Source organism: Phalacrocorax carbo, chromosome 19, assembly GCF_963921805.1.
Source record: "Phalacrocorax carbo chromosome 19, bPhaCar2.1, whole genome shotgun sequence".
NCBI classification, from domain to species: Eukaryota; Metazoa; Chordata; class Aves; order Suliformes; family Phalacrocoracidae; genus Phalacrocorax; species Phalacrocorax carbo.
The window spans coordinates 8,863,522-8,883,009 of record NC_087531.1 but is presented as its reverse complement, the minus strand read 5'-3'; the positions used below and the strand labels follow the sequence as shown (position 1 = coordinate 8,883,009).

At 41.6% G+C, this 19,488-nt stretch overlaps 1 protein-coding gene across 4 annotated transcripts in view; it reads right to left on the bottom strand.

The window, feature by feature from the left end:
- Nucleotides 1-19,488, bottom strand: part of LOC104051692 (ran-binding protein 3-like) — a 52,930-nt gene that overhangs the window by 19,398 nt on the left and 14,044 nt on the right. For 3 of the 4 annotated variants that reach the window (XM_064469885.1, XM_064469884.1, XM_064469883.1), the window contains exons 3-9: nt 13,591-13,794; nt 8,072-8,108; nt 7,898-7,984; nt 5,835-5,906; nt 4,631-4,696; nt 2,422-2,514; nt 1,197-1,300 (exon numbers count right to left, since the gene is read on the bottom strand). In XM_064469885.1, the coding sequence (XP_064325955.1) occupies nt 1,197-1,300; nt 2,422-2,514; nt 4,631-4,696; nt 5,835-5,906; nt 7,898-7,984; nt 8,072-8,108; nt 13,591-13,794 (663 nt within the window). The remainder of the gene's footprint in view (nt 1-1,196; nt 1,301-2,421; nt 2,515-4,630; nt 4,697-5,834; nt 5,907-7,897; nt 7,985-8,071; nt 8,109-13,590; nt 13,795-19,488) is intronic. The other variant, XM_064469886.1, reaches the window with a different exon arrangement.

Below are 19,488 nucleotides of genomic sequence, written 5' to 3'. Positions count from 1 at the left end.
CCTCTAATTCCCCAAACATCCTCCTCATGCTCTCAGTCAGCAGATTGTAAGACACCAGCAGTTAGCTCAATACCTGCAGGAAGGAAAGGACTGGACACTTTGCACAGAACTGGGAAGGAACTATTTCATTACTTTCCTTTCAAGATACTGAATAAACAACTTGTAATGCACTTAGATGCCTCTTCCTCTAGCTGAAGCTTTTCAGCCCCTCATTACCTGCACTCCCCCCTCCACCACTTCCTGTAGGGAATATATTTGCTGCCTCTGGGTTTTCACCCACTATCAGCTCCTATATCCAAGCTTCTTTGTGTTACTCATTCACTTCAGTTGCCTGTATGTTTTCCATCCTCACATTTCCCAACATTATTCCACATTCAACTGCTGGAAATCGGGACACCCCCAGTAAAGCCATCATCCACGGGCAGGGGATCGCTTTCTGCCAGGCAGTCTCAGGAGGAAGACTGAACACATGCAACAAACTGCTCAGTTTGCCCAGCTCAAAACTGAAGCCTTTTCAGACAGGAATTGGAATTCAGTAAATGCTTCTTCGTCTCTGGCCTGACAGGATCACCAGTCAGACCTGGCAACAGCCACTGGAGGAGACAGCTTCTCCCCCGTCATAGGAAACAATTCCCTACTCTCCTGACCCACTCCCTGCACACACAGTAAGGGATGAACCTGCAGGAGGAAGATGTGTTTCTTCATGGAATCTAATCAGATGAAAAAGCAGTATTCTGACTATCAGTCCAGTAAGCAAGACACCCAATGTGGAATCCAATGTCTATGGTAGGAGTGGGATCATTTGAGCAGCAGTTAGATTTTACAGCAAGACTAGAAATAGGTATAAATAACCATCCTAAATGGTGGATTCAGTAAATCCTTGTTACAGTTCTTGAGTTAGTAAAGACAAGTGTAGCGTACTATTAGGACAGCATAAAATCTACTACTACACCTAAAGCGTACTACACCTGCCACAAAAACAAACACAAACCAAAACCAAAACAAAACCCAAAATCACAACATCAGGTTGGTGATTTTTTTTGGTTTTTTTTTTTTGTTTTCTTTTTTGTCACTTTTAGTGTATGATACAACTTTACACAGCGTAAAGTTGCACTCACATTACAAAACAGAAATACTGTTCCCTGAACAGAGTTTAAGTCTGTCACCTTGAGTGTCCTTCCAATCCTTCAACTCACCTTGTCTTCAGAGCCAGAACTTTTCGGTGTTGCGTTACTTAGCGATTCTGATGTGGCAGCAGAATCTGGAGGGATATTTACACCATTGGTGCCACTGCTGAGAACTGCAATAAGGAATGAGAAAATGAACTAAGTTTTCTAGGTATTTAGATTGTCTTAGAAGTAGGAAGTTTTCTATAGCAAATTGTGTTCTGTTTCCTTGTGTAAGTCCATGAAACATTGCAATGTAAACTACAGAATTCCCATAGTATTTTGCAAGAGCATGAGGACTACAATTCGGCAATTCTTAGCAGAATCAAAGTTCCAAACACAGAAGACCAAGGCAGCAAAAAGTCACTTCATCTACAGAAACACTGCAGGGACTTCAACATGTACAACTTCAAGCAACCACCCTGCTTCAATCTAAAGCTGTTCACAGCCAGCAGGGCTCCTCTTTGGACTGATCTTGCTACTTACATACTGGACTCCCACTGAAAATTTGTACCCCAACATTAAGTCCTCTGTAGAGCCCAATCTGTGCCAACAGGCATGCCGAGAAATCAAGCTAGAAACCTTTGGTTCTATGCCAGATTCAGCATTAACTGAAGTAACTTCTGTTTCAAGTTCAACTGACCTTCCAAACAAAAGGCGCTGGGCTGGGGAAACATAGGAGTTTAGGAGACATGGACACCTTGAACAGCTTTTATTTTTGCTTTCACTTCCAGTTTTCAGTCATGCCTATTTCTATTGGCTATATCAAATTCCAATGTAATACAATAAGGATAATACAGATGACCAAACTAAAAATTAAGTGTATCTCAAAGTCCCAACTCCAAAATGGTCCCCAAGCCTAGAATCGCTTCCTAGCAATTCAGGCAGTTTACAACATGGTGCGGCCAGCTGAAGGCTACCACTGCTGTTCAACTGATCAGCAGTAGCTCATTACACCATGGGCAATGCTGTCACCCATAAAATTATTATTATTATTCCAAAAACCAAGCATGGACTACACCGAAGTTAGAGGCCTGGCAATGTCAGACAGTCATCCTATACAGTAACAGAAGGTTCAGCTGTGTTCTCCCCTACATAACACAGATAAACATCTTAAACATTAAGTGTCTTTTCTGAAAGAAGAAACCTAGCAAAACAAAGACAGATACTGCGTAAAAACAAACTGGTACACTAAACAGATTTTGTATTTTTGTTCTCCCTCTTCAGCATTCTAGAAAGGAAAAGCATTATTTACCCATCTGTGAAAAAGCTTTTGGCTGTGGTGCTTGTAATACTGCTGGACGTAGCACACTTCGCTGCTGCTCCTTCGGTTTCTGGCTAGGGAGACCTGCAAGTACAAAGTTTTTTAAAGAGCTATAAAACTTTAAAGTTGAAAAATTCAACTTCATCTGATCTTCTCTAATGGCTTCCAACAGAACATACAATGGAAACTCAGACATATAAAAAGCTTTGCCATGGTTTTAGCTGGGATAGAGTTAATTTTCTTCACTGCAGCGGGCACAGCGCTGTGCTTTGGACTTAGCATGAAAACAAGGTTGAGATAACACACAGATGTTTTGGTTGTTGCTGGGCAGTGCTTGCACTTCTCAAGGACTTTTCCAGCTTCCCAGGCTCTGCCAGGTGCACAAGAAGCTGGGAGGCGAGGGGGCAGAGCCAAGAGAGCGGGTTCAAACTGGCCAGAGAGATATTCCATATCATGTAATGTTACGCCCAGTATGTTAACTGGGGGGAGCTGGCCAGGGGAGGGAGGCAGCAATCGTGGCTCAGGGACAGGCAGCATTGGTCGGTGGGTGGTGAGCGGTTGTGTCATCTGTGTTTCTGGATTGTTCCCCTTTTTTTCCTCCTTTTCCATTTTATTATATAATAATTATTATGATAATAATAAAATTATAACTATTATTTTTATCGTAATTATTAAACTGTTCTTATCTCAACCTGTAAGGTTTTTTTTGTGCTTTTGCTCTTTCGATTCTCTCCCACATCCCACAGGGGTGGGGTGAGTGAGCGAGGGGCTGCGTGGTGTTTAGTTGCCAACTGAGGCTGAACCATGACAAGCTGCTACCCCTTTTTTCCCCATTCCTCACCCAACCTCAGAACCGAATTAGTCCCAAATAGAGAAGACTACTTCCAACCTCTAAATGACACTTTAAAATATATTCTCTGCCTTATCCAGGAAACCATAGGAGAGCTTATGACAATGACTCAGAAATGAAAGAAAATGTAAGGGAAATGAACAGTACAGAAGCAAACCTATTTATTCACTGACGTATTAGTCAGCTACACATTCCAAGTCTTTTCTCCCTCCAAGGAGGTAATTTCTGGATACTGGTAAGCAATTTGGGTTTTTTTCTGTTCTTAGAGTTGCATGCATTGGTAGCGTAATAATCTTAACGTGTTGTTTCTTTTAACAGCCTTTTGGCTTTTGGAATTGACCTGGCCTCTGGTTTGCTACAGTAAGAAACAAAGCACTACAACCCTCTCATTCCACTCTGATTCAAAAAGCCAACTGAGCTTAAACAACCTAATTTAAAAAAATCTTAACATCAACTCTAGAAGGTTATAGCAAACCCAGAAGGTTCAGTTTTCTTCATTGAACAAAACAAAGATGAAGCCTTGTTCCAATAAAATACCACAACAGAAGTTACTTGTAGCAACTCAGCTGAATATTCTACAAGTAGTTCCATTTCAGGCCACCCATATTCAAAGGACAGGATGACACCCAAAATATAACTATCTTAAGTTCAAACATTCATATGTCAGCTCAGGAAACCTTGTTCTTTTTTAACTTTACTACTCTCCCTGCAAACAAAATAAACAACTTCCATTTATATATAACAAATAACCTTTTTCTCTCTCTCTCTCTCTCTCGAGGAGCTGTAATATTGATGTCTTTCCCACACTGGCTACGTCTACGTGAGCAAACAGGAAACTGAGGCAAACCATACAGCCCAACTGTACAGCAGAAGAGGCAGGATCAGGGGCCCGACACCAACACTATTGTCAAGAGCCAGGGAGAGGAAGAAGTGGGGATTGAGCAACGTTTCAGACTTTGCTCTAGCCTGGTGCCCTACTGCATGTCCATTGATGGCTGGAGCTTGTTCAGCACACTCTTGGAGCACCCCTTTTGCGCCAGTTTGCTACCAAAGCAACTGAGTTCAAGGAGCCCAGGACTACTCTTAAGAACTGGATCAAAGCATGCTAAGCAGAGACAACTGGGAGACACATTTCAGAAATGCATGACCGACCCAAGCCAAAATGTGGATGTGCCTATGCACTTTACAGTGCATGCGGGCATAACCACACTGGAGAATACAAGCTTTTTTTTACCTGCATAAACACAGGTATTGTCACCTTCCAGTTACAACAGCAGTTGAGGAAACTCCTAAATAAATAAAATGCTTGAACTGGTTTCTTTGTACAGCTGCAGAAGCCATTGAACTCACCTGCACTAGGTGCCTGACCATGGATAAGTATTGGTGGCTTCAGCCGGAATCCACTGCTCTTTTCCTCTAGAAGGAAAATAGAAAATTACAAGGATGTAGCTGTAACATACTACATACCTTCAGTCAGTCAAAATTCCTCATGCTTTCCCCATTGTAACAACCCAGAGTCATACAGAGATTCCCAAAGAACAAATTCCCTTCCAAAAGAAGTCTGAATTTTCAGTGATCATGGCAGCAAACATAAAAAAGGCAGAAACACAAACTGTTGCAAGAAAAAAAATTTGAAATTGTTTTGCAGGAGAAATGTGAAACACCATTTTCACAAGAGAAAGAGAGTTCATTCTTTGAGGTTTTAAGGGAGAATCAATCTAAAGAAAGGACAAAAATATGACTGAACACAACAGCTGCTAACAAGCACCCAACTGCTAATTATCATAAATTAAGTTAAAGCTCATTGCCTAATATTAGTTTCATGTAATTCCGTTAGATTTTACCTTATGCTTTTATCATACAAAGGTAAAGAAATTCCTTTGCTTGTACTTACTACAGTTAAAGTTTTTAGATAAAACATCAAAATCTCAAAAAAGTAATACTCATAAATCCTACAAAACGAGTTCCTAAGAACTTGCAAGGTATAATATAAAATGTTTCTTTTTAGGGGCATAATGGCAGTGCTCAGAATAAGACAACTCAGCACCTTACCGTCTTGCTGTACTTCACTATTCTCATGCGTTTTAGGCATAGCAGTGTACTATACAGCAATACCAACCCAGCCAAACCACAGAGCAATGGTGATTAACACAATAACCGGTACTGTCACAGGGTTCACAGGGCATGGTTGAACATCATCATGACCATAGATTATAGCTAATTTGATTTTCAGTACCAAAAAGACTAGTATACAAAGTAGATAAGTGAAAATTTCTGTTAAGTTTTATCTTGAGATTAATAAGTGTGAACAGAGTCATGTTGTAGTCTTGCACCACCAATCCCAAAGCATTTAAGAATTTTGGTATTTGTTATTTTAACTACCTACAGTGGACATGAAATCGAGCAACAAAGGGAGCAAGAGAACAGCTGTGAGGTCAGGGACATCACCATTTCCATTCTCCCAGACAGGGTCTTCTGAAGTATCAGAGCACTTTGGACTGTGACAGCCTGACAGCAGTTTGCTGAGGAACAGCAGAAAAATGAGGAAGCTCACCTGGTTCTGAGTCAGAATTGCCCGCAGAGGGTTCACAGAAGCTTGATGGCATAAAGACGTTGTTCTTTGTTACTGCAGTAAGGAAAAAGGAAAATAAAGAGAAGTTGTGTGTGTTGTCCTTGATTATAAACGCCATTCCCAGACATACCAAGGCTGCAAACTGAACACCATTTTTCTACTTATTTCATTTGTTTACTTTAGGTTTTTCTTTCTTCAGAACTAAAACAGAATTACAGCCACAGAAGTAAACAGGTCATTGTCCATAAAATCCCCTTAGTTTTCACAGTGTTTTTTTCCACCCTTTGCTGGGACCTGGAGAAGCGAGTAACAAAGAGTTTGGTTGAGGCCCTGCTCAGCAGTCCAAGTACAAGTACTTTTGGTGTTGTACAAAGAATCACATACAAGGCAGATTACAAAATACAACAATCAGAGCAGGATGCATCAAAAAATCACAAGGCAACAATAGTAGGTTAGGGATTTTGTCTCCAATGGATCGTCTTTCATGAGGTAAAGTCTAACAATATTTAGCAGCTCTTTTAGCTTTTATGAGGCTGTGGAAGAAGATTAAGCACATTGAAAAGAGAAAGGAAGCATCTCTGAACACTGATATATCAAAAGATGCAGCACTTGCCTTTTGTATTTAAGTTTTAGATTTTTGTTTTCATATTTGCTCCTTGCCTTTAATTCCATTTTCTCTTTTTATTATGGCCTGCCTTAAGCTTAAACATGATGTAGTTTTCATATAAGCAAATTTCCCTACCCTTCAGAGAAACAAAGTAGCAAAGTCCCCAAACCAGCCCCAAGCACTGACACATCTTAACTGAAATACTTCTAGACCAAAGCTAAAAGCTTCCTGTTGTCTGTGAAGGGAAAAGGCATAAATTTTAGAGGCCGATCCTGTGGGTGCTCACAAACATCAGACACAACCATTGCAAGAATTTACCCGTAGCCTCCCCGGTGATTTTGCTGCCCTGACTGTACACGCAAACATTCTCTCTTGCATTTGCCAGGTGAGAACACTGCTGAAACACACTGAATCCTCTCTACTTCAAAAGGAAAGGGAGCAAAGGGGAGGATTAAAACAACTTAAGCATGACCTGAGACTTGGAAGGTTTGCCTGGCAGCAGAGTAACCAAGAAAGAGGTAGCATTTACAGAGATTTGTCAAGAAGCAATCACAACAAATAAAGATTTCTAGTAAATTCTTCAATTTAACAGCAGAAGATTAAAAGCTCAAACTACAGATATTTTATATCTGTAAGTTTATATATTTTTTAAAAAATATATATCTATCAACTCCTTTGGGCTTCACTGAATTTGCTAACACAGACCATAGAAAGAGTCAGAGTATGTCATGGCTGTGGTCTTAAACCAAGACACAGCAGACAGTAATAAGACTGTGGACATGACTAGAAAAAAATTTTAAGAAGGAAACTGTCATGGTTTTAGCTGGGATAGAGTTAATTTTCTTCACTGCAGCGGGCACAGCGCTGTGCTTTGGACTTAGCATGAAAACAAGGCTGAGATAACACACAGATGTTTTGGTTGTTGCTGGGCAGTGCTTGCACTTCTCAAGGACTTTTCCAGTTTCCCAGGCTCTGCCGGGTGCACAAGAAGCTGGGAGGCGAGGGGGCAGAGCCAAGAGAGCGGGTTCAAACTGGCCAGAGAGATATTCCATATCATGTAATGTTACGCCCAGTATGTTAACTGGGGGGAGCTGGCCAGGGGATGGAGGCAGCAATCGCAGCTCAGGGACAGGCAGCATCGGTCGGCGGGTGGTGAGCGGTTGTGTCATCTGTGTTTCTGGATTGTTCCCCTTTTTTTCCTCCTTTTCCATTTTATTATATAATTTTATTATTATCATAATTATTATAACTATTATTTTAATTGTAATTATTAAACTGTTCTTATTTCAACCCGTAAGTTTTTTTTGCTCTTTCGATTCTCTCCCACATCCCACAGGGGTGGGGGGAGTGAGCAAGCAGCTGAGTGGTGTTTAGTTGCCAACTGAGGCTGAACCACGACAGAAAGCCACCACCACCTTACAGATATTGTAACACTTACCTGACTGAGAAGGAGGAAACTGAGTTAAGGATGAAGTTCTCTCACGCTTTACAGGTGGACAGTAGCTCCCATCCTCTCGATCAGATTCTGTAGAAAAAAGCAGTTAGCAAAGATGCACAAAATCCTGGAGACACAAAAGTTAATGCTTTTTAATTTTACAGTCAAATCTCTTACCATCTCCATCTTCTGGACTTGATCCATCTGCTGATCTCTGAAATCAGATGACAGTGATTAAAAAAAAATCATATACTGAGTATCTCAAGCTCTTCAGATACATCCAAACACTTTAATCATCAGTTTGGAGATTTTCTTGACTGTCAATAATATACACTCAACGCAAAGCATTATTTTTATGACTTACATGTAGGCATATTGAGTTTCACCCAAATATTATTAAGTAAGATTAAGTCAATTCATTTACAAGTAATATTCCTAAAAATTCATATCCAAGCACTTACATCCTTAGAGACTATGCAACCGTTATTACAGTTTTCTATATATTAAAAATCTGAAAATGGCAATTTTCAAATATGGTTTTATTTTTAAAATGTCATAGAAGTTCCAAGCTCATAATGAACATACCCATTATTTGGGAATTCACTCCAAATCACTTTTCCTCATTACTGTAACTGACATCAGTTCCTTCAACAAGAGGACAGCATTGGAGGAATGTCTTTCAAGGCACATTCTATAAACCTATGAGTACTATGATATTCGGATAGGAATTACTAATGGACAGTCTCCTACCATCTTCCACAGCACCAGGAACAAACTGGGAAGCATCACAGGCTACCAACCATCACAACATTCAAAAGGCTTTGAACAAATTTTCAAATCTTTTCTGAGGATTTCTAGGTGTTTCTCTCCTCTACTTGCTCTGCCAATTCCTCAGCTAATATAATTTCCCATGTTCCCGCAAAACATAATCCCACGATGGATTCCTTTCACTATGCACAGTGACCGGGGCAGCATCAACACCTCCATCTCATTACAAAACCTCCTGACATACTGAACCTTCTCCTTACTCCAACACTATCCCTTCCTTCCACTCTAGCCCCAGCACACACAGATGACCCCTCGCCTTCACTATCTCTCTTCAGAGCTTGGCTGACTTGGGGAGGAGCAGCAGCTCATGGACCAGCCCACCGCAGTCCCCTTCCCCGCTGCAACTACTCCTACTTTGGCATGGGGAACAGGCAGACACACAGGATCGGGCAACACACAACAGGACTGGTAAGGCTGCACAGGACTATCCTCTGAGAGACGTACCTTGGATATAAGAATACCAGAAAGTACAAAACTTTCTATTTAGCACTGCGTGTATTCGGAATCTAGATACTGCTGTACTATGAGTATTTCACTTAGTGCTAACAAAAACCCATTTACGCTGCGCTTTGTCTGTGCGATTAAGTTAAAGGGGTTTTCTCATTTGCTTTACATTAATAGAAAAGGATAGCTACTTCTCTAGCTTCCTTGTCAAGTACTTTTGAAACCTTTAGCACAGGGAAATGAAAAGCTATTGACAGATCTGGAACACAGCACCACCACACACATACCTATCAGCCCAGCTGCATTAATACTGTGTTTGATGATCCATGCTCTTCCTACATAATTGGTCATGTACTCTACACTACTAGATGATGATTTTTTAGTAAAAATCCCGAAAGCAAAAGGAAACTATTTGGTTAAAAAATTGCATGAATGGAACACTGCAGATCTCTATGTGCAAAATCCTTAAAAATCAACAAGTGATTTCTCCCTGAACTTAAACTTCTTAAGCTGTTACTAACATGTACTATATTCAGTTACACAGACAAAAAGAAACCAAACCTGTATAGCACAAGCTTCAAAATTACCACATCATTGTCATTTCATTAACTGATGTAAGCACAAGTACACTAGTCACTACATTTAGTGGGCAAGAAGCATCAATATCCAAAACCAAATCTGTAAGCTACTGATGGCAAAGCAGAGCTAAGTATCTGCTCTCTCTGAATTATTTCCATGCTTCCCAGGCCAAGAGTTTTAGAAGATTAAAGCTACGCAAGAGCCACGTGACAAGCGTTACAGCAGATACCGACATTGCCAGCCCTAGCCAAAGTATGTACTGCACGTGAAAAAGGACCTCCTTTTCTCTCAAATTTTTTTTCTACATTTAGATAATACCTTGATCATTTGGGTTGCTACCTCCCATCCTTACCCATTCACACACTGCTCACACTGTCAATTACTGCTTGGGGAAGCTGGAACAGACCTTGCAAATAACTCCTACCAGAAAAATGCAACAACAGATTTACATCTTCCATAGTCTCAGGAATTTAAATGGCAGGGAAGAAAAAAGTCATGATCCCTTAGTTTGATCCCCAAGCACAGACAGGCCAAAGAACCTCATTTATTTTTACCTCAGAACCGAAACTCCCACCTGAGCATTTAAGATATTCAGGTTCAAATTTCTGTTTTCAGATGAATGAGAATATGCATGAGTTACTCCACTGCACTACACTACTGGGAACTGTTTTGTAATTTTGTTATACCTGGCATCCAGTAAAAGACACAAACCACTCTGTTTCCTCACTTTTATTAAAAAACTTGCTGTCCATATTCACTCCCCACTCCTTGGGCATTCACCTGTCAGGTCTCCTCAACCTTGGATAAATGCCAAGTTTTCTCACTATAATGCTTTCATCAATGACCAATTTGCTCTTACGGATATTCACAAATATTCCTAAATCCTTCATCATTAGAAGAAAGGCTTTCATGGAAATAAAGCTGTATGCATGTGATCTAATGAAGCCTGATTTCCCACAGATCCTACCTAGATGACAAACATCGTGGAATAACCTGCAGTGAGAAGTCAAATGCTTGAGGCAGTGAGATGTTTTCTCTCTTCCCTACCCTGCCTCGACCCATAGGGAAATCTAGAGCCAAGATCTCCACACCCCTCAGCACCTTTGGCCAAACCTGACAGAGCTGAAGGTGGATGGCACCTTCAAAGGGGGTGAGGGTACCCCAGTACAGTGTATTAGTGTAAGCTTCATTTTCTAATGAAGCCACACTATAAAGTAAGTTACCACTGCCAGCCAGAAGTTGCTTACCAGTGGTGCTTATTCTGAAGAAGCTGGAGACACCAGACAAAAATAGGGGGAATATATGCATGACAGTTTACCTGACAGACTGGAAAAACATCAGATTACAATTAGTGATCATAACCAGCAGGCCAGCCTTTCCATTTGGGGCCTCTCTTTCCAGGCTCCTCAATCTGTACTATACAGCAGTCGATGTTTTACGCAAGTATACTACACAACAGAAGTGAAAGCCAGGAGCATCTCATCCTACAGGGAGCCATTAAAGTGACTCAACTTCTCTCCATTCAGTTCTTTGAAGTTAGAAGCTGAAGAGACACTTAAACCAGTAACATCAAAATCCAACCCACATGTACTCCTCGTTTAAGAGCAGAAGCCACCTTTCACTTAGTCCGTCCTCCCCTTACTTTTAGAAATCCAGCTACAGAAATGTTACAATTATTTCTAACTAGAGGCTCCCTCAATTCTAACTCATTTCTAATTAACCAAATTACCTTTTTAAAGGTTACCAACCACTTTTCAAAAGTGCAAATTAAAGTAATTAACCATCCCATACCAAAGTGCAAACACTGCTTCTTTACACCCATTACTTCCTTATACAGTTACAACAAACTAACAGAGAAGTTAGTTTTGACAGATTTGTCAGTTTGTGTTTATTCACAATAATGAGGAGAAACAGGGAAGGCATGGGAGAATTCAGGTAAAGCAAAAAAAGGACAACCTAATTAGGTGAAATCTCTAATAAGAGTACACTTACAGTGTTTCTCTTTGAAAAATACATTTAAGATGCAAAAAGTCATATATAAACGGACTTCAGAGCCTGGTACAGCAAGTTTGCAGTCCAGACACTCTGCACATTTACAAGCATTATTGAATTGCTGTGGCTGTTGCTTAGAAGCTGTTCCAGAACCTCCTAAACAATGGAGTCCTGCTGGCATGGCTACATGCTGCTCTGGGCTGGCTTGGGTTACCCAGCTCAAAGTGAAGGCATCACAATCAGCTCTGCAAGAGGCCGCAGCTCTGGCCATACCATGTTAATGTCTTAGCAAAAATATCTGCCCGCGCGTACAAACAATACCAAGTAAACAAGAAATATGCAGTGTCTCTTCTTCAGAGTTCAGACTTAATTCATCTATCCTCCCAATGTCCTGGGAGGATTACACGAAATGTTCTGCTCCAGCAAAACCAGTACAAGCACTCAAGATGCATCAAACTTCTGTATATTTCAACGTAAGAGACAGTTTTACTCTAAGAAACTGGGATAATTTGGAGAATGCTTGCCAGTGCATACGGAGGCCAGTTATGTGCCTATGCTGGGCACTGCACTATGCCATAAATTTAAGTGAATGGAGTAAAGTTCAAGGATGCATAGATACCTGTTGTGTACAGCCAAGAATTCCTGCATACATTCCCCAACCACATTTTTGGTTCTTAAATTTCTTTCAGACCTGGATTAACTGGGGTAAGATTTTCTGCTCTTTAAGAACAAGTCTAAGATAACAACTACCTGCTGCAGTTTTCCTGAAAGTCTGGAACTGGCCAAGAGAGCTGAATTAACCAGTAACACTGGCAATTTCAAATGGTAGAAAACTGACACAGAAGTCTGACTACATTTACCAGCTATATTTAAAAATATTAACCCTTGAAAACTTTAACCTTCAAAAAAAATTGAACTAGAAAATTTTCTGTAGCAGGTCATCAAGCAACACCTGACAGTCTGGACACCAAAAGGCACTTAACCTACAGCTGTTTGCACCTTGCATGGCAATCCATCCAGCACTGCGTTTACTTGAAATGGCCCATTCTTGAAAAGAGGGAAAAAAAAATACAAGAGCGAGAAAAGGTACTGTGTGGAGCGGCCTTAACAGGCAAAGATCTATCAGAGAGTACACGCCCAGTGTGTGTGGTCACAATGAGCAGTAACACTCACCTGCACCGAGAGCACAATCCACCAACCAGAAAGATTACATGTAAAATTGCTCTGAAAGACTGTATGGTAGCAGTCATTAAGTCGTCTAATCTTTCCAAATGTTTTGCTGCATCATCAGTAGAAAAATCTTAAATTAACAGCACTGACAGCTTTTCCTACTTCAAGATACTGATTTCCCCCCCCCCCCCCCCCCCCAAGTACCTGAATTCAAAATTCTTGCTGCTTTTAATCTGTTAAGTACATTACAGGTTGGCATGACAAGCTCCTGTTTCCAACCAGCGGAAACAGAGCATTAGCTGCTCTCTTTGTCAAGCTGCAGCATTATGGCTCGGAGGAAATAAACAATCCTCCTCTAACTGCTTGAAGTAAATCCCTCATATATACCCACTTTCTCACTCAGAAGGGCTCTTATCCTTAGCAAACACACAGTTTACACCCTAAATTTTAAAATTAATATTTGATGTGTCTTCTGTAATTACACCCACTAGGGAGCCCCAAACAAATTTCATTTCTACTAATTGAAACGACAGCTTAGGGGGGGACTAGCACTTGAGATCAAAGAACCAGACACATAGCGAGCTGCACTACCTGAAGTTAACAGTAACAGATTCCTCCTAGTAGAAGGGGCTGTTTCCTTTAGTCCCCTCAGCAGCACAAGTACTTGGTAGGTTCACACTTACCCCTGCCAGTTCTTGTTGAATAGGAGCAAGCTGGGCTTCAGAAGCGGGACTCAGGGTAGCACTGACTGAGGCAACAGCGGGAGCAGGGTGCTCAGAGTCGCGCTCACCAGCTGATTCTTTGTGACTCAGACCATGGTGGGGGGGCTCAACCTCTCCCTGGGAGTGTTCGCCTGAATCCGACAAACCTTTTTGCTCTGCAGGGGACTGGGAGCAAAAAAGACAACGTCCCTTCAGTGCAAGGCTGCAACATGAGAGCAGTCGTCCTAGCGAGAGGATCTGCTAATCCCTTTTTAAATTCCACAGTTTTCACAGCATAGCAGAAGGAATTGCTTGCTGCTGAGACAGAGTAAAATACGCACAAACCAGGTAATTGAACCTGCTGACTGAATTAGCTTCTCCTCCCCACAAAAACCACCAGTTGGAGCAAATGCACCGTTTTGTTCAGTTAGCTAAAAATGTCAGTGTCCCCAGGAAAAGAGCATTTTTGCTGGCCATGGGGTTGTTGGGGTTTAACTCCTCCTTCTCTCAAGGCAGCTAATTGCCTTTACCCCCAGACTCAGACGTAAGAATTAAATAAACAGTCACTGTAAATTGCCCTTCACTGCTTCTTCAGACCACAGTTGAGGAAGGTGGGTCGATTATAAAATTCTCCACAAATTCTTTATTATAACATTCTCACAAGACACAATCCTTTCATATTTATGTCACTGTGAATTATCTGAAAGGCAACACCAAGGTTTTATTTTGTAAATTAAGAAGTTTGCATACCCCTTTCAAGGAGAGGGTGGTAGGAGAGCTAGTGCACGCTAGTGGGACTTGGTATTTCCTGAACTTCTGCCTCAGACTCTTTACATTTATTTAGATCATTTAGTGCTGCGGGTCCCCACTGGTAGAACAAAATTAAGCATTACCATATTCTGCACATCTAATGAATAAAAAAGTTAAAGGCTTTGACCCTGAACAACTGTATTGTGATAAAGGACTAAATTATAGTCCATGGATAATATGCAGGCCAAGGACCCTCTCCCAGCTATAATCTGTGGGCCAAGCCTCCTGGTGTCTTATGGGGAAGTACCTCCATTAGGCAAGATGTCACTAAGAAGCACACCACCTTGGCTTGCTCTCCGAAAGCGTTCAGTAGAATGAAGACTAAAAACGCTCATCATTGCCCAGGTCCATGCAAAACCAGCAACCTCCCAAATAAACCACAGCTTTTAAATCTTAAGGGCCCAAAGTTCTTCAGCTATGACTTGGCCTGTCCTCAAACAGAAGCAATTATTAAAAGACAGCCATACATGCAATTTTCTCAGTGGATTCAGTTCAGTTCAGTGAAGTTACTCAAGTTTCAAATCTTGCAAGAACTTCCTAACATTAAGGCTCAAAATAGAATATATTTAACAGGGATAATATTACATCAGGTAAAGCTAGAGATGCTGGGGGTTTGTATTTTCAGAATTTTCTGGTTTTAATATGAAGCTGCTACTAACACAGACCCAAACACTAACTTAAAACCACACAGAACAAGAGAAAAGAGTTAAAGAAACGTTTTGTTTGTTGCCAAAAATTAAACCTAGTCTAGCACACTGCTATTCTTACCTCTTTGGCTCAGAACAGCATGAAAAGGCTATCTGGAACATGCCACAGCACTTACAACACATGTATGTTATTCATAAAAACAAGGGGTAAACACCTCAGTCCCCCACTTGACATTCTGTACCCATTATGCCTAGACTCTTTTTTATGCTAGGCCTCACTTTCAAAATTCAGTGTTCCAAATATCATTCAAACTGTCTTCTTCCCCTTCAAGAGGAGACAGCCATAAAAAAAAAAAAAATCACAAGAATTAAGTCACAAGTTACCGGCATCAGGCTAACCACAAAGCAATTATACAAGCAGCAGCACCGAAGATCTGATTTTCCTCATGGCTTACATTGCATGTGTCCTCTGGCCCCCTCACTCTACTACCCCAAATCCTCCCCACATATGTTACAACACAAACCTCTCCCCCACACCTCTTCGTTCCTGCCAAACCTCCTCTGGCCACCCACGGGCCCAGTTCACCTGCACTGATGAGAGACAGCAGGGCCACGCGTACAGCAGCGGCTCTCCCTCTGCAACGGAGGCAACTTGGGCCTCGCTGATCCACTCAGGTTTCTAGTTTTCAGGAAAGATGCAAAACAGTTTTATGATTTAAACCTCTATCGCCTTGTCACTAGTTATCAGGATCTGCAAGCTTTTGTCTTGGTGACCAGGAGAGAGCCAGTGCCATAACCAGCTTTGCTTGGCTTCCTAGCTGAAAGACTTCCCACCCCTTCCATGGTCTGGAGAGCCAGACCGCTGCAGAAGAGAGTACTGCCATAGGACCAAACAGACCTCAGCCCCAGTTCAGCTGCTGAACATGTGATGGAGACAGCCCTGCCATTACTCACACGGCCTTTGAAGAACCTGAGGATGGGGTGCGGGAAACAGGACGGGAGCCTAAAAACCACAGTGGGGAAAATGCTGAAAGATAAAACCAGAATGGTACTAGGAAATGGGGGTGGGGGAGACTGTCCTCTTCAACAATGAGCCTCAGAATGAGCTACCCACCACCAGGGTCTGGAGGCAACAGGGAGTGATTAGGAAACCGTAGGCAGACAGGCTCTGGGGCTGAAGATGACTAAGATTCAATGTCCATAAGAAGCAAAACGAAAGAGGGTGTGGAAGTGCTTCCACATAAAAATAGCTAAACACCTTATTTTTTGGCCATAATACAGAAAAATTAGAGGGAAAAGGAGCAGGAATTTAACTACAAAATCATGAATGGCATATAGGATGGCGATGCAGCGACTCCCACAGAGCAAGAGCTGGAAGGCATCAAGTTAAACTCAGCGATTACAGATTCAAAAAAACCCACAAAACTAGAGACAAAAAGGCTATCCTGATGAACCCCATGTCAGAGGATCACGCGCTGGTAGCAACTCACATGCTTGGGTTCAGTAAGCAATTGGAGAAATTCAAAGGAAAAAAACCAGAGCCTTACCAGCAATTCACACTGACTTCCAGCTATAGATGATAAAATTGCTAATAATGCAAGAATAGGCAAGAACTTTCAATGCATGCTTGTGCTATACACTTAAAAGTAGAAATAAATTTTTTTGCAATTCATATCGATACAGTGTAGAACATTTCAAAGTAGGCTATGTAAACATGCATCATATTTTACTAATTCTTGTAACACGTGGCAAGTGTTTTAAAGAGTGAAATAATTCAGGCATAAATCTGATTTTTATCCTAAGCAACACTGGAATATGTGCTCCAAGACTCAGAAAAGAAACAAACCAAAAATAACTATTATTGCCAATTACCACTTTCATGCAGAAAAAATCTGATGCCAAGATGAGAATTTCTTGCCCAGGTCAATACATAAAATTTAAAAAATCAATATATTAAATGGATCAAATACTACTGCAAGTTTCAGAATTTTGTGACTAGTATGTGGTTTAAGTCATGGAAGAGAAAACCAACAAAGGCCTCAAGGATTTGTCAAACCAAAACTGCTCCAAGACAGAAGCTTGTACAGCTGTTCTCAAAAAAAAAAAAGCACATCCAAGGGAAACGGCAAGCTCTTAAAATTCTTCTCAGTTTTCAGTCATGTCTATCCAAAGCGTTTTCTAATCTCCTAGCTTCATAAATCCTGATCTAAGTTCTTGCTCAAGCTCTTTGGAGCTGGTGAAGAACACTTCATTCTCTTCCTTTTGCTGTAATGTTTTATTTCTGTGATGATTGGTGCCTCTTTGACCCTCTCTTCTCTAGAGGAAACATTCCTTCTAAGTACAGCTCTAGGGAGAACTTGGCAGAAATCTGCTCCTGTCTCTTAAATACTAAGGCAAAGATCAATGGAAAGATTAATAATAAATTTATGACTGTTCTTCTAAGCACAGCAGAGTGCAATGTATTCAGTTATGAACTTGTAAGCATTAATTTTAACTCCTTAAGCATACTGTTGACTTACAGCACAGTTCAGTTAGGTCTCCCTAACAAAACCTCTTGGCAGCTGTGCTAATGATGCTAAGAGAGCTTGGAAAAGGAGATCATGTTGCCTCTCCCTACACAAGTTACTCCCTCAACAGTTCTCTCTCTGCCACCATCCTACACCAACCAGTCATGCCCACAGCACTAACAACAATTTTCTAATCATTTACCCCCTCAAACCACCAAAGATCAGGCATTTCCAAATCACACCACATCAAACCAGGACTTGAACCAATCCCTCCTTTATGTATTGTCTAAATCCACTTTCTCTTCTCTAAACTCATGATCCTGCTCTCCAGACTACATGGGAATGCCATCTTTCTAACCACTCACATCACTTTCACAACTCCACATCTATTTTTAAAGCCCCACAGTTAAGACCAATGATGACAGATTTAACAACTTAGGGATATAAATCCTTGCTCACTCCAGATCTACCCCTTTGCCTTTATGACCCAGGTGGTAGTTACCCCTTAAACTCTTTGCAGCATTTTGCAGCTCCACTTAGGTATGGGACATGACCCAAATATCAGCTAAGTTATCTTCCTTCAGAGCCATTCTTAAAAGCTCACCACTACCAACTCAGCTACAGAAGGCAGTACACCAGCCAAAACTGGTTATATAACAAGCCAGAAATAGTGTTCTTTTCTATATTCTACCATTACCCCCATCCCAGGGTGGTGGAGGGAAGAGGACAAGGTGCAAGCAACATAATAGACAATGGCTTGCTTTAAAGTGCAAAAATGTTTTTTAAAGCTGAGTTGAGGATCTACCTTTTGCGGTGCTGATGACTAGGGAGTCATGATGATCATGATGAAAGATATTGTGAGAATCAAAAATGACTGGAAGATGACCGCAGCTCACACTTGCAGACCAAAGGACACTACTTTAAGAGCAGTTTTGGACAAATTGTTTCCTTACAAAACTACTGTAAAAGTTTGTTTGAGCTATTATACCTACTTAAAAATGGGTCAATGCAACAAAGACTTCAGAGTACTTTGAACTCAGAAATATATGTTAAAAGTTTACTTCATAAAATTACTTCAGGTAACCTATGGCCAGAAACTGTCATGAAACAGTTTTAAGGCAGAAGTTACAATTAGTTTCAGAACAGAAACATATCTAACAAGTGACAAAAATTAACCATCTATCAATCTTTTAATGTATCTTTCAATTGAAATCTTTAATTCAAAAAGTGAAAAGCACAGTATAGTTCATGTTTGCTGGCTGAGCATGAGCCAGCAGTGCCCGGGTGGCCAAGGAGGCCACCAGCCCCCGGGCTTGTGTCAGCACTGGTGTGGCCAGCAGGAGCCGGGCAGGGATGGGGCCCCTGTGCTCGGCCCTGGGGAGGCCCCACCTCGAGTGCTGGGCTCAGGTTTGGGCCCCTCAAGGGACAAGAAGGCCCTTGAGGGGCTGGAGCGTGTCCAGAGAAGGGCAGCGGGGCTGGGGCAGGGTCTGGAGCACAAGTGTGCTGGGGGGCGGCTGGGGGGGTTTAGCCTGGAGAAGAGGGGGCTGAGGGGAGCCCTTCTCGCTCTCTGCAGCTGCCTGAGAGGGGCTGGAGTGAGGGGGGGTTGGTGTCCCAAGAAACGAGTGATAGGGCAAGAGGAAACAGCCTCAAGCCGTGCCAGGGGAGGTTTAGATTGGATATGAGGAAAAATTTCTTTGCTGAAAGGGTTGTCAGGCATTGGCACAGGCTGCCCAGAGAGGTGGGGGAGTTACCATCCTTGGAGGTGTGAAAAAAAACCATGTAGATGTGGCACTTCAGGACATGGTTTAGGAGGCTGGAGGGTGTTGGGCTGATGGTTGGACTTAATGATCTTAGAGGTCTTTTCCAACCTTAATGATTTATGATTCTACGTATAAGTTATCAGGATAGATAATGGA